The sequence below is a fragment of the Schistocerca nitens genome, chromosome 3 (assembly GCF_023898315.1).
Source record: "Schistocerca nitens isolate TAMUIC-IGC-003100 chromosome 3, iqSchNite1.1, whole genome shotgun sequence".
Lineage (NCBI taxonomy): Eukaryota > Metazoa > Arthropoda > Insecta > Orthoptera > Acrididae > Schistocerca > Schistocerca nitens.
The window spans coordinates 875,746,496-875,772,793 of NC_064616.1; the positions used below are offsets into that span (position 1 = coordinate 875,746,496).

The following is a 26,298-nucleotide window of genomic DNA, read 5'->3' on the forward strand; positions in this document are numbered from 1 at the left end:
ATCCTTTATATATCTTTTCATTGTATAAAAAATTCAAACTTTGCCTACTTTTTGCTCCTTTGAGTGAGAATCTGGCCTTAAGCTTCCAGTTTCGGCACTTCACTGGTGCCATCATCAGGCCCGTATGCACACTGTGAAAGCACGTGCCTCAGAGCTTGTTGCAATAGAACAGGAGCCATCAAATAAATCTGGAGTACGTGAACGCTTTTCTGAACTAAGTACAACGGTCACACAACAACTGCTTGTTGATGTCGTATAACCGTTGAGGTACCCAGTGAAGAAAACTATTCACTGAATCCAGATTTATTTACCGAGAGAGGTGGCGCAGTGGTTATCCCACTGGACTCCCATTCGGGAGGACGACGTTTGAAACCCACGACCGACCATCATGATTTAGGTTTCCCGTGATTTCCCTAAATTACTTCAGGCAAATGTCGGTGACGGTTCCTTTGAAAGGGCATGGCCGATTTTCTTCTCCATCCTTCCCTAATCGGATCGGACCGATGACCACGCTGTTTCGTCCCCTCAGCCAAAACAACCAACCAACCAACTAGATTTATTTGATGTCTAGTTGTTGTAGTATAACCATTGCGGATTTCAGATTTATTTGACGACACCTTCTGTACTGCAGCAAGCTTTGTGGCACGTCCGTTCACAATGTTCGATGTGCACTCCTGAAGTGCTGAAATTGGAAGCTTAAAAAAATACGAACTGATTGAAATATGGCTGTTGTATTGGTTTTGCACTACGTACTACTGAAGTTTAGATCGGTCGTGGAAGCATACTCGGATAGCCGAAGTGGTTAAGGTGATCGCTCGCGATAGGCGGAAAATACGGCTTCTAGTCCCGATTGGACACAAATTTTCATCTGTTACAAATAGCTGACATTAGTTAAGATTCGCAAATGTGTGTGGATGGATGCAACATCGTGTTTGGAAAGGGCGAGTACTCACAATGCCGGAGATAGTGATTTCGCCGTTGGTGGAGAGCGGCAGCAGGTCGGTGAGGATGCAGCCCTCTAGAGCGGCCGTCAGGTTCGCCAGAGGACACGGCATGTCGTCCTCGCGCATCCACCACTCTTCGCTGTACGTGCCCATGATCAGCCACTGGTACTTCCGTCCGTACATTCCATGTCTGCAACACAATTTGTTTCAATTTGAGTTAACTTGTGACAGCAATAGAATAACTAGATGACCCTTTCTCCTCAAGATACTCAAGTTGTTTATGCTTTCTCATGAGGAGTCACGTCTACACCAAACACAAAAAGCCAGAAATACGAGCTTTCCGCCTTTTTCGTAGACCGGTGTGAAGGAGACGCACAATCTGCTGGAGAGGAACAAACAAGACCTGACACATGTTTTGTCATCCAAACTGTCGAACAACAAGGCAAGTATCTCAGTACAGAGAATGTTACGTGCCATTTATCAGACGTGTTATATGCAGGATGCCAGCTATTGAACTGCATGAAAAAAACGTAAGTTAGCTACAATCTACGGCGTGCACACACTTAATTCAACATGTAAACGTCACTACAGATATTCGGATTAAGGTTATGACATGTTAGACATGCCTGACATCATTGGCGATCATGTGGCGCCGACGAACAACGAAATTCTGTATGTTCCGCTGAAGTGTCGGAACATCGATGTTGTCGATGACCTCCTGAATGGCTGTTTTCAGCTCAGCGATGGTTTTGGGGTTATTGATGTACACGTTGTCTTTAATATAGCTCCACAAAAAGTAGTCGCATGTATTCAGATCCGGAGAATACGGAGGCCAATCGAGGCCCATGTCAGTGGCCTCTGGGTACCCAAGAACCAGAATGCGGTCCCCAAAGTGCTCCTCCAGGACATCAAACTCTGCTGCTTCGATGGGGTCGAGATCCGTCTCGTATGAACCACATCTTGTCGGGATCAGGGTCACTTTGGGTAGATAGGATGAAATCATCTCCCAAAACCTTCACGTAATATCGGAAGCCTCCGTGCCATCAAGGAATATCGCACCGGTTACTCCGTGATTGGACAATGCATACCACAGTCACCCGTTGAGGGTGAAGAGACTTCTCGATCGCGAAATGCGGATTTTGAGTCTCCCAAATGCTCCAATTTTGCTTATTGACGAACTCATCCAAATGAAAGTGGGCTTCGTCGCTAAACCAAACCATACAGCGCATACTAATTCCTCTAATTCCCATTACGCCCCGCGGCCAACCGTGCGCTTTGAACGTCCTAACGCAAACCGTTCAGAAGTCATGACGATTTTATTTCATATAGTTCAATAATTGTCACCCTGTATTTATCATAAAATGTTTCGGTACATTATCAAGTGCTATAAAGCAAGGAAACAAATCAATACATCGTAACACTACACATTATGACGACTATGTAAATATTTACATCGTCCAGTAGAAGAATATACCTTAAAGTTTCTATGCCACGCACCGTCAAAAGTATAAAGGCAACAGCAAACACGCATTTTCAAACATAAAACTCTTGCTTGAACATGTTATGTTGGCACATCACACTCTCACGAGGCTGTTGTAAACAACAGCCGACCGGTGTGGCCGAGCGGTTCTAGGCGCTACAGTCTGGAACCGCGTGACAGCTACGGTCACAGGTTCGAATCCTGCCTCGGGCATGGATGTGTGTGCTGTCCTTAGGTTAGTTAGGTTTAAGTAGTTCTAAGTTCTAGGGGACTGATGACCTCAGAAGTTAAGTCCCATAGTGCTCAGAGCCAATTTTTTTTGTAAACTACAAGCAACTACCTGCAACTACCTATTACGCATGTATCACAGCCACCAACGATGTTACTGTGTATCGTAAATTCTTTGCACGTTACATGTCAAGCCCTAGCAAATTCTAAAAATCAATATTACACCTATACTGCCATGTGTGCATCCATACAGTATGACCAACAGAGAATATTACACCTAACGCCGCCTTTTAGAATTTTCTAGATCCTGACAGATAACGTTCAAAGATTGTCATAGACAGTAGCGCTGTTGAGGGCTGTGATATATGCGCTGTAGTATAGTACTGCCTTTGGTAGGTAGCTGCATTTAGTTTACAACTGAGCCTTGTGAGAGTATGATGTACCCAGAGGTTCAAGAAGAGTTTTATGTTTGACGCTGCTACTGGCTTTTACTTTTGACGATGCCTGATGTCACAGAAGCTTTAAAGTATGTTATACCACAGGACGATGTAAATAATTACACAGTCGTCAGTATGTGTAGTATTACGATGTATTGATCTGCTTTCTTGTTTTATAGCACTTGATAATGGGATATATATATATATATATATATATATATATATATATATATATATATATATATAACTGCATTCCCAGTACTAATTCGTGAGAAAATTGTGCGAAGGCTTCAAAACAGATAACCTCTAAGTACTCCACTTCTAACGGCGAAAGCCAAATAAAATTTCGAGATGTGTCTTTTCTACTACCAATGATCATTTGTGAGTAAAACTCAGAATTCGTGTACGGTCGACGTTAAAGGTCAATGAACTTGAGGACCACAGAAGCCTATGTCGTTGAGGAACAATACCGTGTAACAAACATTTATGACTAGCAAATTCGCAAGTGTCATAAACGAGGAATTCTTTGGCAAAAAAAGCTAAACAATTTCTTGACACGGTGCATTTTAACACACACAGTTCTTTCAAAATGACATTTTCCAAAATAAAAATTACTATTTTCGAAAACATTTGGGAAAAACAGCTATATGTTTTCGCAACTGTACGGTAGAAAAACAGCCTGGATCGCAAAAATCACGTTTGTTGGTGACCGGTTTTAGTTCAAAGGAGAACCACATTTAGACGTACCGGTACACCGAAGTCGATGTGTGGAGGCGGATCCACGGAGCAGGAACTACACGAGCCTCTAGATACTGTCAACTACTTTCGACAGATTTTTGCCAAATAGTACCTTATTTATGATTCTTCTGGATCTGTTAGTTATAATTGTCTGTCATGCGATATTGTTTCTTCACTGCTTATGTACTCTTGATATTTTTTAATTTTCAGACATCGACAGAACACATATACAGAGTTTTACAGATAAATAACTTTGATAGGTGGTAGGATAGACACATTTCCGTATTTTAAAATGATTTTTATTCGGTTTCAGCCGTTCGCACTGGGATACTTTCCTCATAACTTCCATTCAGCTATGTTTGAGTGACTCAGTTCGTAATCAAGCTGCTGATAGCGAGAACGTCGCTCCAGCATGTAGTACCGATGTTATTATAACGAAAACCTCACAACTCACGGCGAATTAATGATCTGCACTGGTGAAAAATGGATTAACCTACGTTGCAGATAACAGGTAAGATGTTATGCAAGGTTTCGTTGCAGAACAAGAGATATTTGTTTGCCACTACATAGCATGATCGTCAGAGCTCAGTGCCAATGAATAGATATATAGCTCAGATGTCCGATTTCAAGACTGAATCACTCTTTTTACAAACGGAGAAGTGTTTCCACTGGTTTATGTGGCAAAGGAAACTGTTTACTCTGAAATATTTATCTCGTAAAGAAATACTCGAAACGTTCTATCTCGAATCATGTACCGAACAAATACTAGTTGATTTTCAGCTACGAAATTCCTGTAATCGAAAAGTGGTTACTGGTGATTACTGCGACATCGGGGTGAGAATGTGTTGCAAATTTTGCCTCTGACTTTAGTCATGGCGTTTGTTGCGCAGGGTAAGCCCATTCAGCAAGCGGCATGCGGTGGGTATTATTCTCACTCTATTTGACATATCTTGAAGGATGCATAGTCGGGGTTAGCTGTGAATATAGGCTCCAACATCTGAATAAACGGCCCATAACCATGACGTCCTTGTAGTGGCCGGAGTTTGGTGCTGTTGCTTCCTCATTCTAGGCCCCGTGTAGGAGTTGACGGAAATGCAATTCCCCTTTCTGGGAATCGGACTAGTAGACAGTGGTCACGGGTACCTGACTTTAGAAGTACCCCGGCGGTCGTACACGGCGCCTTTTGAATGAAAGCCTTCACAAAACGATTTCGTGTGCTTGCAAAAGAATTTTATTTCTGTGCGGAACGTTCAGTGAATGAACTGATTAATAACATAGCACGCTACGACATAAGACGCGAAAAACGCAATAGTCCTAAACCGCTATTACAATAAATAGAGTTAGGAACAGTCAAGTGATCAGGAAGAAATTTACGTTTAGGCTAGCTCATCAGAAGGAAACGTCCTCAGGTCAACAACGTTCTTCATAGAAACACCGGAGTGCTAATGCTACTGTTTACATTCACTTCAGGCGAATGTCAAGAAAGTTTCTTCGTTGAAGACGACGGCCAATGTCCTTCCCCACTCCTCTCCAACGAAAGTAGTGCTTCTCTTTATTGTTCTCTATACCGACGGGATGTAACTTGATTTCTAATTACGTTTGTTCTAACTACCTCCAACACTGAGCTCTGATGATGGTGGGGTACAACAGTAATTCTTGTATTCAAATTGTTTCTCAGGCACTAAATTGTGTTTTGATTCTGATGTGTGCAGTTAGCGTGAGAAAGATGTTGCATGATTTCAGATATGCATAATAAGGATATCGCATACGACAGGAATTAGCTGTGGCTGCAGCTTCCCTAATAACTGTTGAGCGTGCTGTACCTCTCGCAATGTGGTGTGTTCCCATTGACAGTGATCTGAGACAGATGGTTACTTTCGTTGTCAGCATAGTCCACGTTCTTGGTTTGCGTCGATTTATATACCCCAGGACGGCAAACTTCCCAGTGGAGGCAGAAGTAGCTATGACAGCAATTTTCACCACTGATGGATGGCTACTCCAAGTTGTACTCGCTAATTTCCGTAGCACGTTCTCATAGTGTTAACTTTTAATTTCCAGCCTTTTACTCCAGGCGATAAAGTTTCGGGAAGAGATCCAACAGTGAAAATATTGGGAGCATTAATTTGTGCAAGTCCACGTTGTGCACGTCGGCTTCCTGACAGAAAGTGCAAAACCGAATAGAAATTTCGAAATTGTCCTGTTAGTAGAACAAATGAAACTTTCCTGTGTCTTCTGAAACTGCCATGGTCATAACATCGGATAACCTCAGAGAATACGCCATTAATGTCATATAAGAGAACTGGTGTATGAATGGGTGTGACGTGGTTCACCAGCTTATCCATAGAATTACGTCCACATTTTCCTATCACCGTGGATAACTTGAAAATATCTAACGTTATTATATGTATTTATGTTGACGTAATCTGCACAATACAGTGTTAATTTTATTGCAGTTTCTTATATTAGTGCCAGACCAGTATAACGCAGTATGACTGTCTCCAGCGTCACCTTTGTATATTCGTATATTGGTTTTTCAACAAATGTCATATGTTTAAAACGAGTATACAGGGTGGTCAGACAGTCTGAATAGCTTATAAGTGTTTTCAGGGTAGGCTGTTCTGAGAAATAATAGTTAAGAAAAAAATCCGATACGTTGCGCCGTTTCCGAGAATCAGGCCGATGCGCACGCCAATTCAAGCGGCCCGCCCGGTATACAAGGAGAGTTCAGAAAGTGAGTTCCGTTTGGTGATAAAAAAGGAGTCGAATACAGATAAAGAAAGCAACTTCTTTTACAAAAATCAATAACACTTACACTACTTTTCAACATAGCTCTCGTAATTTTCCAGGCATTTCTCATAGCGTGGAAGTTGACGAGAAATAGCATTAATCGTAAACCTACGGTTTTTCTTAATAATTTCTTCGACTACACTAACCAGGTCGTCGGAAACCACAGACGGACGTACACTTTGTTCTTCGTCAAGCACTTGATCATGCTCTTTCTTAAATTGTTGGACCCATCTTCTCACTACTGAAGTGCTCATTGCATTTTCTCCTTAAACCTTGCAGATTTGTCGGTGAGTATCACTTGGTTTTACTTTCTTAGCATTCATAAAGCAAATCGCAGATCTCAATTCACACGCGGCGGGATTTTCGATCAACGATGCCATTATAAACAATCACTGCGAACGATACACAACACAGAGCGAGCTCGATATGCCGACATATCGTTCTGCTTGAACCAGAGATACTACTGCACATGAGCGGAACTGTTATCGTAGCAGTGCCGTGGAGAAAAATCGAAACGGAACTTACTTTCCGAACCACCCTCGTAATTAGTGTCAGATGTTTTCGCAACGTAGATGACAGCGCACGAGACTGCTCAGCCTTTGGCTCGTGTTCGATCCCTACTAGCATCCCATCTCCAGTTTTTGTACAGCTGTTTTGTACGGTTTTAGGAAACCGAACGAAGAAGACGTTTGACGATACCGTCCCTGACGGGCCGCTTGGATTTCCAGCGTGCACCGGCCTGACTGGCTAACTTCAATGATTTGACTAGCTGCGACACAGTCGCATGGTTAAACTGATTCGTCTTTTATTTGATCACAATTGGTTTCTATAATATTTATAAAAATTTAAAAGTCTGCTACATGCATTTTACCTATTGTATTTTCATCATAATGGTTCTTACGTAAATGAAGAATACATCTAAGCCTACAGTAGCGATATCTATGAAGCATATAGGCAAACGTATTTCTGGTAGCTACTGCACTTCAGTATGTGTTGTACAGTAGCGCCAGTTGCAAAACAACTGTGTGGACGTTGTGGCCTATTTTACACCATATTTTAGTTCTACATGACGATGCTTGTGTTTTGATGATGCCATTACGGTTTTATTACATTAGGACATGGTGTAGAACAGGTACGCTTTACCTTATTTATCTGTACATTTCCCAGTTTGTATGAGAGTATATCGTGATATGAAATAGTGTATTGTTTTGAAAGGTAGACTGCCCACTAGTTGTATATTTTATATTGTAGATCTGGAGATGGTCATTACTGACTGAAGGGCTTTATATTGTGATCATAGACTGGAATAAAAAAACATTTGAACTTCAATGATAATCAACTCGGGAACGGCGTCTCTTACCGACTAGTTTTATTCACAATTATTTCTCAGGTCAACCTATCCTGAAACACCCTTACAAGTTATTCAGACTGTTTCTCACACCCTGTATTTTTTACGTCCATATAACTGAATGCCGCGCGGGATTAGCCGAGCGGTCTCAGGCGCTGCAGTCATGGACTGTGCGGTTGGTCCCGGCGGAGGTTCGAGTCCTCTCTCGGGCATGGGTGTGTGTGTGTTTGTCCTTAGGATAAGTTAGGTTAAGTAGTGTGTAAGCTTAGGGACTGATGACCTTAGCAGTTAAGTCCCATAAGATTTCACACACATTTTTATAACTGAATATTACTCGAATGATGTCAACAAGTTTCTTTGGTATGTGTTAAAAGAGCAAATATATACGAAGTGGTCGTTGAATATATATATATATATATATATATATATATATATATATATATATATATATATATATATCACAAGACAGAAAGAGGCACCACTAAGGAATTATGCAAATTGGTTAAAAATTAATATGTATACAGGTATCGACAAAAAATGCAAAATTGCAGTTTGTCGGCCGTAATAAACAGGGGAAAAATCGATACGAGGACATAAATTCTTTGTGAATTTCATAATTTCATTACGTGTACTCAGTTGGACAGTAACCATGCCTCGCAGACAGGCGTGCGAACAATATGTGCTAATGTCAACATTTGAGAGAGGACGTGTAGTTGGGCTCAAAGAAGCTGGTTGGAGTAATCGGCGAATCGCGTCTGAATAGGAGCAATGCCGCTATTCGACGATGTTGTCAGGAATGAATGAACCACGGCCGAACACAACGTCAAAAAGGAAGCGGTCGACGTAGAGAGATGACAGAACTTGAGGCTCGAACAATCTTTAGAGTGGAACTCAGGGCACCGGATTCATCACTATAATCGATCCGACATGTAACTGCTGCTTCAGTGACCACAAGGACCAATAAAAGGCGGTTCAGAAAGGGGGTTGACCGCATGACGTCCCTCGCGCCGACTACCATTGACCTCTGTACACCAGTGGTGTCTACATCTACATCTACATCCATACTCCGCAAGCCACCTGACGGTGTGTGGCGGAGGGTACCCTGAGTACCTCTATCGGTTCTCCCTTCTATTCCAGTCTCGTATTGTCCGTGGAAAGAAGTTTTGTCGGTATGCCTCTGTGTGGGCACTAATCTATCTGATTTTATCTTCAAGATCTCTTCGCGAGATATACGTAGGAGTCAGCAATATACTGCTTGACTCCTCGGTGAAGGTATGTTCTCGAAACTTCAACAAAAGCCCGTACCGAGCTACTGAGCGAATCTCTTGCAGAGTCTTCCACTGGAGTTTATCTATCATCTCCGTAACGCTTTCGCGATTACTAAATGATTCTGTAACGAAGCGCGCTGCTCTCCGTTGGATCTTCTCTATCTCTTCTATCAACCCTATCTGCTACGGATCCCACACTGCTGAGCAGTATTCAAGCAGTGGGCGAACAAGCGTACTGTAACCTACTTCCTTTGTTTTCAGATTGCATTTCCTTAGGATTCTAACAATGAATCTCAGTCTGGCATCTGCTTTACCGGCGATCAACTTTATACGATCATTCCATTTTAAATCACTCCTAATGCGTACTCCCAGATAATGTATGGAATGAACTGCTTCCAGTTTCTGACCTGCTATATTGTAGCTAAATGATAGGGGATCTTACTTTCTACGTATTCGCAGCACATTACACTTGTCTACATTGAGATTCAATTGCCATTCCCTGCACTATGCGTCAATTCGCTGCAGATCCTCCTGCATTTCAGTACAATATTACATTGTTATAACCACTCGATATACCACAGCATCATCCGCAAAAAGCCTCAGTGAACTTCCGATGTCATCCACAAAGTCATTTTTGTATATTGTGAATAGCAACGGTCCTACGACACTCCCCTGCTGCACACCTGAAATCACTCTTACTTCGGAAGACTTCTCTCCATTGAGAATGACATGCTGCGTTCTGTTATCTAGGAACTCTTCAATCCAATCACACAATTGGTCTGATAGTCCATATACTCTTACTTTGTTCATTAAACGACTGTGGGGAACTGTATCGAACGCCTTGCGGAAGTCAAGAAACACGGCATCTACCTGGGAACCCGTGTCTATGGCCCTCTGAGTCTCGTGGACGAATAGCGCGAGCTGGGTTTCACACGATCGTCTTTTTCGAAACCCATGCTGATTCCTACAGAGTAGATTTCTAGTCTCTAGAAAAGTCATTATACTCGAACATAATACGTGTTACAAAATTCTACCACTGATAGACGTTAGAGATATAGGTCTATAGTTCTGCACATCTATTCGACGTCCCCTCTAGTTTGGAACGCTACGCTCTTCTAGAGACCTACGGTACACCACTGCAAGAAGGGGGGCAAGTTTCTTCGCGTACTCTGTGTAAAATCGAACTGGTATCCCATCAGGTCCAGCGGCCTTTCCTCTTTTGAGCGATTTTAATTGTTTCTCTATCCCTCTGTCGTCTATTTCGATATCTACCATCTTGTCATCTGTGCGACAATCAAGAGAAGGAACTACAGTGCAGTCTTCCTCTGTGAAACAGCTTTGGAAAAAGACATTTAGTATTTCGGCCTTTAGTCTGTCATCCTCTGTTTCAGTACCATTTTGGTCACAGAGTGTCTGGACATTTTGCTTTGATCCACCTACCGCTTTGACATAAGACAAAAAATTTCTTAGGATTTTCTGCCAAGTCAGTACATAGAACTTTACTTTCGAATTCATTGAACGCCTCTCGCATAGCCCTCATCACACTACATTTCGCTTCGCGTAATTTTTGTTTGTCTGCAAGTCTTTGCCTATGTTTATGTTTGCTGTGAAGTTCCCTTTGCTTCCGCAGCAGTTTTCTAACTCGGTTGTTGTACCACGGTGGCTCTCTTCTATCTCTTACGATCTTGCTTGGCACATACTCATCTAACACATATTGTACGATTGTTTTGAACTTTGTCCACTGATCCTCAACACTACCTGTACTTGAGACAAAACTTTTGTGTTGAGCCATCAGGTACTCTGAAATCTGCTTTTTGTCACTTTTGCTAAACAGAAAAATCTTTCTACGTTTTTTAATATTTCTATTTACGGCTGAAATCATTGATGCAGTAATCGCTTTATGATATTATGTAATATAGACACACATCAAGATAGACGCATTGTGTGAGCAGCAGTGGCCGCACAAACATCATCCAGTGGAGTAATCCGGACACATGTTACACCTGCTGTGTCATCAGGAACCATCGGGAACGGTATGTTTGCAAACGAATTAAGATGACATGTGTCTCTGGCCAGGTTACTACTGACAAAACTAGAGTGCCAAACATGGTTAATCTGGTCTCATGAAAGAGTTGAGTGGTGAGTGGAATGGCGCTCTGAGGTTCTGCCTGTATGTGACCGATGAGCGTACACTTGTATGGCGAAGACATGGTGATCTGCCTATTCCAGGCCGAATTCGAAAAATGGCTCTGAGCACTATGGGACTCAACTGCTGTGGTCATTAGTCCCCTAGAACTTAGAACTACTTAAACCTAACTAACCTAAGGACAGCACACAACACCCAGCCATCACGAGGCAGAGAAAATCCCTGACCCCGCCGGGAATCGAACCCGGGAACCCGGGCGTGGGAAGCGAGAACGCTACCACACGACCACGAGATGCGGGCTCCGAATTCGCTCACGGGAATTGGTCACATACCAGGTAAAGTGTCCCGGCTTGGACACTTTCACAGTAAGTCAGCTACTCAAAAATCAATTTATTCACACAATCAGTTAATGGTCACAAATGTGGGTCCTCCGATTCGTTAGCAGTTCAAAACAGACAAGAAAAGTACTTCTTGAAAATACAGGAGTGCCTTCTTTGACAATATAAATTGCATGGGAAACAACACAAGTAAATCTCTCCACGAAACTATTTTTTGAGAAGTTTTGTTGCAAACGAAACAGACTATCTTCTTAGACATCAACAGTAGGCAGAAAATTAAAGTCCTTTTCTAACGAGTAGAACAAGATGTTCTAGTATCAGAGTCCATTCCTCGCGCAGCGGATCGTGATGCGCCGCGGTCCTGGGTGGCAAGGGAGACGTCGAATCCGCGCAGTGGCGTGGTGCTGGATATCTTCTCCTTCTGCTGGCGGAGACGGAACTGTCTCCTGTTCGCCGGGAGTTATACCCGCATGGCGGATGACTACCAGACAGCTATTGCTCTAGCGATGTGGGCTGGGATTAGCTGAGGCAGCAATAGGTCCGTAGTCGTGGTGGCCTCTACTGCTCTTGCCCGCTCACTCTGAACTAGTCTGCTTCCTGAAAGTCAAGCGAAGTTCGGCTGACTTCGGCCGGTGCGCCTGCGGACCTGGAGCGGCGACCCGCATGGCGTTAGTACGTTGCGGGTTGCCAGCTTTGCAGGGGATCCCCGAAACACGCCATCAGGCTTCATGGTGTGGCGGGGCGGGGCTATAAGTTGTGCAGAGGCTGTTATCCCCGTGCTGTTTTCATATAGGAAGATGATGAGCTTTTTCAGCAAGAGAATGCACTTCCACGTACGGCTACTCGATGCAACGTGGTCTTAGTGGAGTACGATGTCTGCCGTGGCCACCAACATCACTAATCTCTGGCCAGAACATATGGAACATGACATAGCGGACACTTAGTCGTTCTCCACGGGCCTGCAAGAACCATTGCTGAATTGCAACAAAAGACGCAAGGTTCTTAGGACAGCCTACGCCAGGATGTCATTGGGCGTCTTTAGGATTGTTTGCCTGCCAGAATACACGTCCACGTTGCTGCCAGAGAGGGCAACACTATGTATTGATGCGATTGTTTAGATACCCTTTACTGTGACATGTGTGTCTCATTTGGTTTGAATTTGTCATCACATACTTCGACAGTGATGAACTACCTCTCACCTCTCTTGTTAATAATAGGGCCTTGTCCTTGAGTATGCTGCACCTTTTTCCGATTGTGTATGTAGGTAACGCCAAACTTTAAGGAGTTAACGTATTCGGTATTTTTAACCCTGCGAGGCGCATTTTTAAAATAAGCACAGCTAAAAAAGTAGAAAACAGAAACAATATTACAGCTTCATTATTTTCAAACGAAAGCCTGGATCTTAATATACTTTTTATCGTAAGTTCTACTTGAGGCACTTATCGAATAGTACGAACATCTTCTGAAATTCATTGTCATAAAAATCTGCCACCTGATTTCTGAACCAGTCCTGAACTGACGTTTTCTCATGGTCAGTTTCCTCTAGGGCTGACAGGAAATGTGCTTCTTTAAGTGCAATAACAAATGATAATGACTAGGTGCTAGGTGAGGAGTTTCGTCTCAACCATACGATGCAATGAGCTGAGAGGGTTCAGCCTCATGAGGACGGGTATTTTGATCCCTCGAATGAGCACGCCAAACTTTTCGTTTTGGATTGCACGGTGCACATATTTTTCGGACTTAAATTCTTTGTTGGAACTTCAATTTCTTCGCAGATGATGAATGCCTTCTCATGGACTGTGTGGCTGGTCCCGGCGGAGGTTCGAGTCCTCCATCGGGCATGGGTGTGTGTGTTTGTCCTTAGGATAATTTAGGTTAAGTAGTGTGCAAGCTTAGGGACTGATGACCTTAGCAGTTAAGTCCCATAAGATTTCACACACATTTGAACATTTTTTTGAATGCCTTCACTCCAAGGACTGTTGCTTTGATTGCGGTGTAAAGTAAGCTATGCATGTTCGGTCACCAGTGACGATTCATTTTAAAAACTTATACCCTTCGACACAGTACCTGTGGAAGAAAATCGCTGCACTAGCAAACGATTAGTTTCGTTCAACTCAATTAGCATTTCTGAAACTCAGCATGCGCACAACTGCTGATACTGTAATCATACTGTCACTATTTCATACAGAACACTTCTTGAAACGTGAGGAAAGGTATCAGATAAAAATGAAATCGCCTAGCGTCTGTCTTATCAATTTTTTATCGGCTTGCAAAACCAGGTCATCAGTATTTACGAACAGTCACCCATTTCGTCTCTTATCGTTCGTACTTATTTTTACGGCCATCTATGAATGCTCTACACAATTTTACACCAATATGGCGCTCATAGCGTTTTCTCCATACACTTTAATAATCTGCCGATGTATTTCGACAGCTTTCACGTCTCTTGCATTTAAGAAACGAGTAAAAGCGTGTATTTCACAATCGGCCGCATTTTCTATCGTCTGAGCCAATTTTCAGCACGTATAAATAAAGTTATTTTTGTTTAAAAATAACTAGTTTCGCTGTGGTTAGGCGTCATCAGATTATCTTAAAGGAAAAAAATAACTATCCCATAAACATTATACGGCATGATTCTAAGCAGTGCCGATAATTTAATTAAAATCGTAAAAAACACTTACGTTAAACTGTCAAACGAAGATCATTACGCCGGCTACCAAAGCTCTTTGTTAACCACATACACATAAAACTGTCCGTATGAAAGTGTGGTCCTCAGAATAACTAAAAGGAACTGCGAGAACCTAGACGGAAAATTTTCGGAAATCAACCCACAGCCACAACGTAAACGACGTCTGACAAACTGATAAAGGAAACCAACGAAGAATCAGAATTACCTTTGAACTGTTATACCAGCAAGCAGAGCACAGCGTCGAGCAATGCACACATCATATTGGCCTGTGTACTGTTTGACTGTTTGGCATCCTCACTAATATGACGTACGCTTGGCTCTACGCTGTGCTCTATTTGCTGATATAACAGTTCAAAGGTATTTCTGATTGTTCGTTGGTTACCTTTATCAGTCCGTCAGACCTCATTTCCGTTGTGACTGTGGGGTGATTTCAGAAAATTTCCAACTAGACTCCCATAGCTCCTCTTAGTTATTCTGACGACCGGTCTTTCATCCAGACGGTTTTATGTGTGTGTGGTTGACATAGAGCTTTGGTACCCGTCGTAATAAATTTGTTTGACAGTTCTACGTGAGTGTTTTTGTAGGATTGTTATTAAATCAGCCGCCTTTTTCCTTTTAGGTAATCTGATGACACCTAACTACGGCGAAACGCGTTATTTTTAAGTAAAAATAACGTTGCAACCGTGACTGTTTTATTTTTAATATAACCATGAAAATCGGTTGCTGTATCAATCAGCCAACGATGGACTGGAGTGAATACTACGTATAAATAAATGTTCATGCAAGCGAAGGCTATCGTGATAGAACTTTGCAAGCATGCGCAGTATGACGGCAACACAGCTTCAACGACCTGAGTTCAAAACTTACTTTAAAAATACATCTCGTACAAATATTTATAGCGCTGTAAATTTTCCCATGTATTATTGGCCCGTAGAACGACTGGGTGATAGTGTGCAGAATTTTAATTTCCTCTCATTGAGATATTGTCCTGAGGGCATTTCCTTCTGTTTGGCTAGGTTGAATGGTTTTTCGCCCTGACAGTTGATTTTTTCCTGTCGTGTTACACTTTTATCTATCTATTCGTTGTTATAGTTACTTGCTATTATTATATTTTTTGCATCTTAGGTCGTAGCGGCCTATATTACTCATCAGTTAGCTCGTTGAACTTCATGCTCTGATTTAAAATACTTCTGCAACCACACGAAGTCTTTTTTTGAACATTTTCATTACCGTGGCGTCGTGTACCAACACTGAAGGACATGTGTTGGAACGTGCAGAGCTCTCCCGAGTGCCCTGTTCTGACTTGGTGGCGGCCTGTGGATTGATGATTGATGATTTTGCTGCCCCTTGGGGACAGCCTTTGACCTTACTATTGTAAGTAGTACTGTTACCTTTGAAGTCAAACGTATCGATATTGGACTCATTCCTGATAGCTGCCTTCTGGAACTTTCGAAACAGAGCGCGCCTTTTCTATGTGAAAGTGTTGTCTTGCAGCATAATGACAACAATGCCCTAGCGCTAGTGGGCAGTCGCTCTCTTGGCCTAAGGAGAAGGGTCGGTATTGAGTTTCCTTATTGAGTGGTCATCCACCACCGCTCCGCGGATAAGTAATGTGCAGAATTTGGTAGAAAGTGGAATTAATAGTTAAAAGTGTTTCGTCGGTTGGTTGAAGAAAAGTGTTTCAGTTATTTTGTGGATAGGCACGTGGAATTAATTAAGAGATTTATGTTTAATACAGTACCGTGTTTGAGAATCAGTCATTGTCGTGGACAAACATTTTGATAGTATATCGTAGATGATAGGGCTTCCGTGATCAGTGATTACCTGTTTAATTAATGTGGAAACACAATGTAGCGATGGTGAATCTGAATGTGAAACAAACATGTGAATGTGAATGTGAAACAAACATAAATGTTAAACGAGACTGGATGAGCGCAGTCATTGTTATGGAACTGTGTTACTTGCAAAAGGGAAAATAAAACAAAGTAATTCGAGTCGTACTGTTATTGTTTGAACATGAAGTATTTCATTGTTCAGTTAAATAAGTTTAGTATTTGCAACTTAGGAAAGACACGTATTCGTACTGGGCACATGTTCAGGTCATTTTCGTAACAAAGTGTGATCTCTGTATGAAGTTCCCATACTGGAGTCCGATAGTCCTATAGGGGAAAAAGTAAACGAGAAAATACATTAACGAGAGAAGGGAGGATCTTTACATCTGGCGACGCGTGAAACGACGACTGCACTTTTTTGGTGACGAATAGTGATTGAAACGCAATAATGAGTATTGAACACTGGAGTTATGAGCCTACGTGTGGAGAGAGTGCACCATCGCTGACAGAATGTATGTGAAACGGAAATCTACAGCATCTTGGATTGCAGTGGTTCGAGACAAGGAGAAGCATTCTACATCATCTTGGATTGCGGTGGTTAAATACGACGATCTTGACGGCACAATGAAGTGGCGCAGTTTGCAGTATCACATCGCAACGCAGCAACCAACAATTGTAGCAATAAACGTATGTGCAAACAATAATGCCAATTGCTCGTACTTTTGTGCTTTTGATATCAAGTGTAATTATGTAGTCAGCTACAGGACAAGAGCCAGCAGTTGAATTTAGGGAAGCATGCAAAGGGATTAGGAAGAAACCAATGTCAATAACTGGGGGAGAGGGCATGGAGAAAAATAAGCAGGAAAACTGAAAGAAGATAGCGAAGGCGGCTGCAGTAAGCATACCTAATAGAAAATTTAGAGGGAATCGCGCAGAACCGCAGAAAGGTCAAGAAGAAGTAAGAAACAAATTAAATCTGCATTTAAGATGAGTCGAGAGAAAACGGCTAAGATATTTGAGGAAAGACACGAGGAGAAACGCACAGACATTTGTGAACCAGAAGATGGAGTTTGGGAAGAACTGAAAAGGGTTAGGAATAAAGCAACGTCAATAACTGGGGAAGAGAAAATAGGCAAAATATGAAGAACAGAAAGAAGATAGCGAAGGTAATTGCAGTGGGCCTAAAGGTCAGAAAATGTAGAAAGAATTGTGTAGGAATCGCAAAAGGATCCAAAAGAAGCACAAGAAGAGAAACACACGGACGTACTATTCGTACAACATCTACATCACATCAGGAGTCAGATTTAGAAGATGATTTGGACACCAACTTGTTCATTGAAATACCTACTTCTGAAGCCAACATGTCAAGCAGAGCGACAGCTAATGCGGTCTCAGATAACGAAATGAGTACTACATGCATCGATAGAGACAGGACTGAATTGGATGGTAACATTCTCAGCATGGATGCAGAGGTACTGTCAATGGATGAAGAATATAATTCGAAATAGAAGGATCAAGCGGATGATGAAACGAATAAAAACGCACGGCCGGTGACAGTCCATTGTCGGACGCATACAATCTTATTTCGAATTCAAGTGTCTTTTCAGTGGATAAGGAACATACCACAGCCGAATATCCAGGCAGAGGATGAGAGGATTATTGTTGCAGAGAAGCTGGAGCAAAACGATACCGGAGAAAAACAAGATTCAGAAGAAAAATATCAGGGTTCTTCAGATTTTGATAGGAAATGTCATATGTTGTCGTTGAAGGAAGAACAAGAAAGTTTATCATATGCAGAGGGAAGTAAGAAGATGTTTTTGGATATTGTGAGGCAGACTGAGATCCAAGGAGTGATCAAAGATTATTGTCGCGGAAAAGATGGAGCAAACTGTTATGAAACAAGAACAAGATTTAGAAGAGGAGTGTCAGAGTTCATTAGATCGCGAGAAGAAAATCGAAATTGACGTTGTTTGAGAACCAAGAAGAAGAAATCTTGTTACACAAAGCGGCTAAGAAGGCATTCTTGGAAAAATACCGGACTATTACGAAAGATGAAAGTTTAATTTTCATTTGCAACGATCCATAGTACAAGAGACATGACGAAATGAACGCAGAATTTTTGGAGAAGCAATAAGAAAGGAACCAGTATAAAGACAATATCATTATAAACAGAGCGACACAGTGGCTAACGCGCGAAGTGCGTGGTGTTTTGCTTGGCGCAATAGTTTGGAAGGGTAGAGCAGGCGCGGGGGAGATCCGGACGAAACAGGAAGGAGAAGGAAAAACGGAGCCAATAGAAAACGCAAGCGAAGGGAACAAGGAAAGACGTGATTAACGTCGCGAAGACGCGCGAAAATATTATTGCTTGTAGACTAACGGAAAGAAGCTTAGAAGGAAGTGGAATGACGGAAGTGGGATCAGCCAAGTCCAAACAAGTATGCAAGAACTGGCCCGAAGGGGAACAAACACAGCTGAAGTGGCATAGTATTGGCTGATCGCCTACAATGACGTAAACATTATGGAGTGGAGCCGGAGAAGAAAGAGAGGAGGAAAGGAATGTCGACACGACGCACTGTACAGTCGTGGACAAAACGAGCGAGACCCCTCGCCTTTTCGTTATGCTGATCCGCACAGCTTTAAAGTCTGCTACACAGCATAACAGGCAAGGCGACGAAATGCTACCAACATACTATGCAAGTTCGCTCAGCTGATGTGATGAGATAGCTAGCACTGGAGAAACGCGCTTCGAAGACGCCACAGCATCGTCTGCCACCACTACGTGGGAAACGAAATACCTCAAGTATAAGCCAATGTGTTGTATTCGCATATCTGTGACTATGACTTGGATCTAAAGTGTGGTTATGGATAGTATGTATGCTCAGATTGCGAATCTAACATCATGAATAAAGACAAGGGGAAATGAGTTAGGCGTCCTTCCTCTTCCGTAACATCAAATATATTTTAGTTATTCTTTCTTAAATGGACTGCGCAGAAAATCATTCACCAGAAGTGAATAACTTTTTAGCAACGCCAGATGATATTAACAACTTGCCGGCGCGGGATAGCCGATTTACGTGACGAAATCCTAACAACGAAAGTAGCTACCACTGATACTGGAGATGAGGGCCGCATAATAATTTCCCCTACTCTTTATTCTAAATGTTCCTGTTGCAGTCGATACATCAGCATATTAATCGTAGCTACGCTTTGGATCCAAATCACGTTTACGGGAATGCAAATAAAATCCATTTGCCTATACAGATGGTAATCCAGATCCCACTATTAATGCCACCGCGTTTTAGATGTGCGAGCATTCCCATTGCTAGCTACCTTAGGAACACTTCGGCTAATGAACGTTTTCCGGCTGTGGCCCGTCTAATGGAGAATTCGAAACATTGTAGAATACGTTTGGCAGCTACGTCACTGTTTATTTCCTGGGGTGGTACAGAATTATCCTACTAAATTTATTCTCTAATAACAGTTTTTTGTTCTTTCGATAAACATCCCGAATGATTGTCACATACGCGGTGACATACAGGTAGACAATTCATTATTTTTGAGTCCAGAAAGCTCTCTGCAATAGAAAATGCAGGTCATTTTGCCAGTTTCATTGCGAAATTGCTGGCTTATTCATATCTGGGGTAATAATAGAGGGCTGTTTGCCTGGGTTGTCTGCTAGTGTAGTGAAAGGTGTTTGCTACTGCAAGGGAGGTCTGGTTTGTTTTCGGTTCTAATCTCTATGGAGGCAGATAGACTATCAGTAAAGGAATTTTAAGAAATTCTCGCGCCCCTAACACGTTTTATTGCTACCTTTATTCTGTACCGGCGCCTTGTAGATGTCGATATGAAACTCTTGTAGAATATCAAACTTGCTGCTGCCTACTTTTTCCGCTTCTGTCAATAATTGAATTGACTTAAGTGTGGCACTGAACGATTTTTAGCTGAATTTCGTTATGAATATTCACACATTGCTAAATTTGCACACTTTCATGGTAGGTCAGCAACGGTAATCCAGTATGACTGGTGTGAACGTTGACATAGACCATTTCGCGGCCGAATGCGCATAATATTTTGCTAATTCGTAACGATCAGGGATACTTTGTCTTACTAAAACAGTTATGTTATCTCGATAAGCTGAAGTTCGTCTTTATTAGTACAGTTCATACTAATTAGCGTTTCTTCTTTCATTTATATCTTATATTTAGGTGTTGTGGTTAACACACTAATCAGCATTAATATGGTCTTACACATGACTGAAAACAGTCTGACAAATTTCGGATAGTTTTTCAATTTCACGCCGTCCATAGTATGTTGGTAGCACTTCGTCGCCTTGCCTGTTATGCTGTGTAGCAGACTTTAAAGCTGTGCGGATCAGCATAACGAAAAGGCGACTGGTCTCGCTCGTTTTGTCCACGACTGTACATGTCGTTCATCCGCAAGCAGCCTGAATGACAATTGTGATTAAAAGGACTGTCAATTATTTATGAACAGTGATTTGTTTAGTAATTTTATGTTGTTTGTGTTAAAAATACTGTATATGTGACAGGCTAGCAGCATTGTAGGCTGTCGTTGTCACGAACAGCGAAATTTTGTTTCTTTGGCATTTTTCGACTGCAACACTTACGAAAGTAGGAGTGTCACGAGCTGGCGCTTGTTTTGATTTTGTGTCGGGCGTACAGACGCTGAGGCGCGTTGTTGTTTCCAGGTTTGCTGCGTGCCTGACATCGCGGAGTGGAGTTCCGGCGCCCGAATCCAGCGCCACCCCGCCCCTTGCTTCCTTCTCCGAGTCAAAGGCGCAGCAGATCTGCGCATCTATGCCTTCCACCTGCCGCCGCCTGTCACAGCGGCCTCCGATCACCTGCCTGGCCTCAGCGGACCAAACCAACACCGGCCGTAACGCGAGAAAAAGCGACTCTCGGCCGCGCCACCTGCTTCTTGGCAACAATCGACGCTCGGCGCAAACGGCTGCCGTCATTAGTCAGCTGCTTCGTCACTCTGTTAGTGAGTGTGTGCGTTGCTAAAAGCGTTGTGTGCTAAAGTAAAACGCCAAATACGCGTGTGTTCGTGAGTGTCCCGTTTCACGAAAGTGTCTTTCAGTTTGTATTAATTGTACACTACTGGCCATTAAAATTGCTACACCAAGAAGAAATGCAGATGATAAACGGGTATTCATTGGACAAATATACTATTTTTGGGTGCATAGATCATGAGAAATCAGTACCCAAGACAATCACCTCTGGCCGTAGTAACGGCCTTTATACGCCTGGGCATTGAGTCAAACACAGCTTGGATGGCGTGTACAGGTACAGCTGCCCATGCAGCTTCAACGCGATACCACAGTTCATCAAGAGTAGTGACTGGCGTATCGTGACGAGCCAGTTGCTCGGCCACCATTGAACAGACGTTTTCAATTGGTGAGAGATATGGAAAATGTCCTGGCCAGGGCAGCAGTCGAACATTTTCTGTATCCAGAAAGGCCCGTAAAGGACCTGCAACATGCGGACATGCATTATCCTGCTGAAATGTAGGGTTTCGCAGGAATCGAATGAAGGGTAGAGCCACGGGTCGTAACACATCTGAAATGTAACGTCCACTGTTCAAAGTGCCGCCAATGGGAACAAGAGGTGACCGAGGCGTGTAACCAATGGCACCCCATACCATCACGCCCGGTGATACTCCAGTATGGCGATGACGAATACACACTTCCAATGTGCGTTCACCGCGATGTTGCCAAACACGGATGCGACCATCATGATGCTGTAAACAGAACCTGGATTCATCCGAAAAAATGACGTTTTGCCATTCGTGCACCCAGGTTCGTCGTTGAGTACACCATCGCAGGCGCTCCTGTCTGTGATGCAGCGTCAAGGGTAACCGCAGCCATGGTCTCCGAGCTGATAGCCCATGCTGCTATAAATGTCGTCGAACTGTTCGTGCAGATCGTTGTTGTCTTGCAAACGTCCCCATCTGTTGACTCAGGGATCGAGACGTGGCTGCACGATCCGTTACAGCCGTGCGGATAAGATGCCTGTCATCTCGATTGCTAGTGATACGAGGCCGCTGGGATTCAGCACGGCGTTCCGTATTACCCTCCTGAACCCATCGATTCCATATTGTGCTACCAGTCATTGGATCTCAACCAACGCGAGCAGCAATGTCGCGATACGATAAACCGCAATCGCGATAGGCTACAAAAAAAAAAAAAAAAAAAAAAAAAAAAAAAAAAAAAAAAAAAAAAAAAGGCTCTGAGTACTATGGGACGTAACGTCTGAGGTCCTCAGTCCCCCAGAACTTAGAACTACTTAAACCTAACTAACCTAAGGACACCACATACATCCATGCCCGAGGCAGGATTCGAACCTGCGACCGTAGCGGTCGCGCGGTTCCAGACTGTAGCGCCTAGAACCGCTCGGCCACTCCGGCCGGCGATAGGCTACCATCCGACCTTTATGATAGTCGGAAACGTGATGGTACGCATTTCTCCTCTTTACACGAAGCACCACAACAACGTTTCACCAGGCAACGACGGTCAACTGCTGTTTGTGTATGAGAAATCGGTTGGAAACTCTCCTCATGTCAGCACGTTGTAGGTGTCGCCACCGGTGCCAACCCTGTATGAATGCTCTGAAACGCTAATCATTTGCATATCACAGCATCTTCTTCCTGTTGGTTAAATTTCGCGTCTGTAGCACGTCATCTTCGTGGTGTAGCAATTTTAATGGCGAGTAGTGTATTTCTTGACGTTTTTCAGCTGCAGTTATCACATTTTCTGCTTGTTTTTCCGTTACTTAAACAATAAATGAACATTTAAGTACCATGTCGGATAAAATCGTAACACCAAAAATTAATTAATGTAGTGCAATGAAATTTGGGGAATAGATTTATCTAGATAACATATGTAAGTGATTAACATTGCAAGATTACAGGTTAATGTAAGTCCGACATAAGCCATTGCAAATGTGAAGTACTGGTACATTAATAACCGGTGTGCCGCCAGAGCGTTGAATGAAAGTTGTAAGTAGGCTGTTTAGGTTTTCTTATTGGTAACGCCACGTAGCGCTCTGTATGAAAATCACTGGCTGTGCTGTGTGCAGTCTGTGGCTAGTTTGCATTGTTGTGTGCCATTGTAGTGTTGGGCAGCGGCAGCTGGATGTGAACAGCGCGTAGCGTTGCGCAGTTGGAGGTGAGCCGCCAGCAGTGGTGGATGTGGGGAGAGAAATGGCGGAGTTTTGAAATTTGTAAAACTGGATGTCACGAACTGCTATGTATATTATGTTTTTTCAACACTATTAAGGTAAATACATCGTTTGTTCTCTATTAAAAATCTTTCATTTGCTAACTATGCCTATCAGTAGTTAGTGCCTTCCGTAGTTAGAATCTTTAATTTAGCTGGCAGTAGTGGTGCTCGCTGTATTGCAGTAGTTCGAGTAACCAAGATTTTTGTGAGGTAAGTGATTTGTGAAACGTATAGGTTAATGTTAGTCAGGGCCATTCTTTTGTAGGGATTTTTGAAAGTCAGATTGCGTTGCGCCAAAAAAATATTGTGTGTCAGTTTAAGCACAGTCATGTATAATTCTTCAAAGGGGACGTTTCATATGTCGACCCTTAGCCGAGGATACCTCACTGGAATCTTCTGATTTTTTTCTTGTAGTTTGTGTAATTAGTGTAGCTATTGTTTATTGCTAGCGCGTAATTGTAGAGAGAATCTCCTTTGTAGTTGCAGTCTTTCATTGTTGTTGTGGCACGCATGTAGATTTGCACCAAGTATTTCGCAGCTGCGCTTGCAATTAACTAGATATTATTTTCAGTGCTATGTTAATGTGTTCTCTTATTTTTGCTCTTCATATTGTGTTTTTCTGTGTTGTCGTGTGAAATATTGTGAGAATAATGGCGTGTGAAAAACGTAATACTAGGCTCCAAAGTAAACTGAGAAATGACAGTGAAGACGAAAGCAGTGTGTTAGCGCCACCATATAATGAATTAACTAATATTCAAAGTAGTAATTTGGTAACTGTGCATAGGGAAATGGATCGGGCGTTAAATAATGGTGTAGACAGTGAAACAGGTAGTGAACAGGGAAGCATTATCGATCGATCGGTCGGCAACAGCTCGCCTCAGGAATCTGGAATGACAGAACACAATATTGCAAATACTGTAGACTCAGGTTTTGGGTTCTCACCGTTTCCTCAAATGAGTCAAGACACATTTTCCTCTTGTCAAAATGTGAATGTTGCCGCTGCAAATTCACTGCCGAAAAGCACTGAGGAACATGTTTCAGACACCAGTGCATTGTTATTACAATTAATGCAACAAATGGGACAAAAGCTTCAAACGTTAGACACAATGGAACAAAATCAGAGACAAACACAGCAAAAGCTTCAAAAGTTAGACACAATGGAACAAAATCTTCAAAAGTTAGACACAGTGGAACAAAATCTTCAAAAGTTAGACACAATGGAACAACTCCAGAGACAAACACAGCAACAGTTAGACACAATGGATCAAAATCTTCGGAAGTTAGACACCACACTTGAACAAACACGTGAAGATTTAATTACTGAGTTACATAACATTGAATCGAAATGTCAAAAAGTCTGTAATGACGTAAAAACACAAATTTGTGAGCATTTCCAACCTATTTTTTCGCGTTATGAAAATGCATTACAGAATCACGAAGCAGCCATAAAAGAACTGCAAACTATTGTTCATGAAAATCACGACACCTTGCAAGCTAAAATTGACTCAGTTGCATCTACCGATTCGGTTACGCACCTTGCAAAAACTCAGGAAAACTTAAAGGACACAGTAGATACGATTTCAACACAAATGGACACTCTGAAACTTGGTTCAGAAAAACACACAGAGGAAATAATTTCACTAAAGGATAAAGTAGCCGAACTTTCAGATCAGTTCACTAACTTATCTACAAAGTTAGATGATGATCTGAATGACACAAGACCTGTAGCCATCACTGACACATAAGAGTATGAACAAATTAAGAAATTCAAACAAAATTAGAATCAAATTAATACGCAACACAAAAGAGAAATCCGGGAAGTACAAGATCAGTTGGCACAAGTAATACAAAAATTACATATTTCAGAGGACACTCGCGCTCCAACGCGGGAAGAGGGACTTAGAAATTCGGAAAAGCCACAAAATAATAACACAGGGCATTTCGGAAATTATGAAAGAAACTGGCAAGGTGCACAGAATTTTGAGATGGAACCGCCGACACGACGTAACAATGACCGATGTGCTACTCGCCGACACGATGATTTTGACTATAAGCTGTTCATTACTACACGTAAATTCAAAACGTTTAAGAATTCTGCCAACGACATTCATCCACAAGCATGGCTTCATCAATTCTCTCATTGTTTTCCTCCCAACTGGTCATTGGAGCACAGGTTAGAATTTATGTGTGGCTACTTGAAGAATGAACCAGCTGTAAGAACTCGATCGGTCATTCACGATTGTCACAGTGAAGGAGAATTTTATCATGCCTTCCTCTCAGCGTATTTGTCTCAAGCTACACAAGACCGAGTAAAACATAGCATCATAATGATGAAACGTTTCGAACAATCTGAATTTTCCAGTCTTATGAAATATTTTGAAGACATGTTGCATAAGAATCAGTATCTTTCAAACCCATGCGGCCCCTCAGAACTCATCCGCATTTGCTTAATCAAATTACCTGAACATTTACGACATATTATTTTGGCAGGACGTTGCAAAGACGACATTGAAGCTTTTCAGGGACTGTTACAAGAACTGGAAATTGACACTGACAATCGCGGAACGCGAAAACAGGAACACATCCGTCGCAATTCCGCGATGAAAGAAATAATAACTGGACACGACAAGGCTATTCTCACAACACAAATCGTGACCAAAACAGACACCACCCGTATGAAAACCGTTGGCAGAGTAGTAATAATTACAGGGAAAGATCAACTCTCCGCGGTAGTGACTATCACAGAGACAATCAGAGAAACAGGCAATATGGTAACCAGAACTATTATTAACAAGGGAGACAGAATAATTTCAGACGCAACAGTTC

At 42.3% G+C, this 26,298-nt stretch overlaps 1 protein-coding gene across 1 annotated transcript in view; it reads right to left on the reverse strand.

Annotated features, from left to right (window-relative positions):
• Positions 1–26,298, reverse strand: part of LOC126249461 (gamma-aminobutyric acid type B receptor subunit 2) — a 370,961-nt gene that overhangs the window by 272,891 nt on the left and 71,772 nt on the right. The window contains exon 3 of the mRNA XM_049951115.1: positions 954–1,134. Within this exon, the coding sequence (XP_049807072.1) occupies positions 954–1,134 (181 nt within the window). The remainder of the gene's footprint in view (positions 1–953; positions 1,135–26,298) is intronic.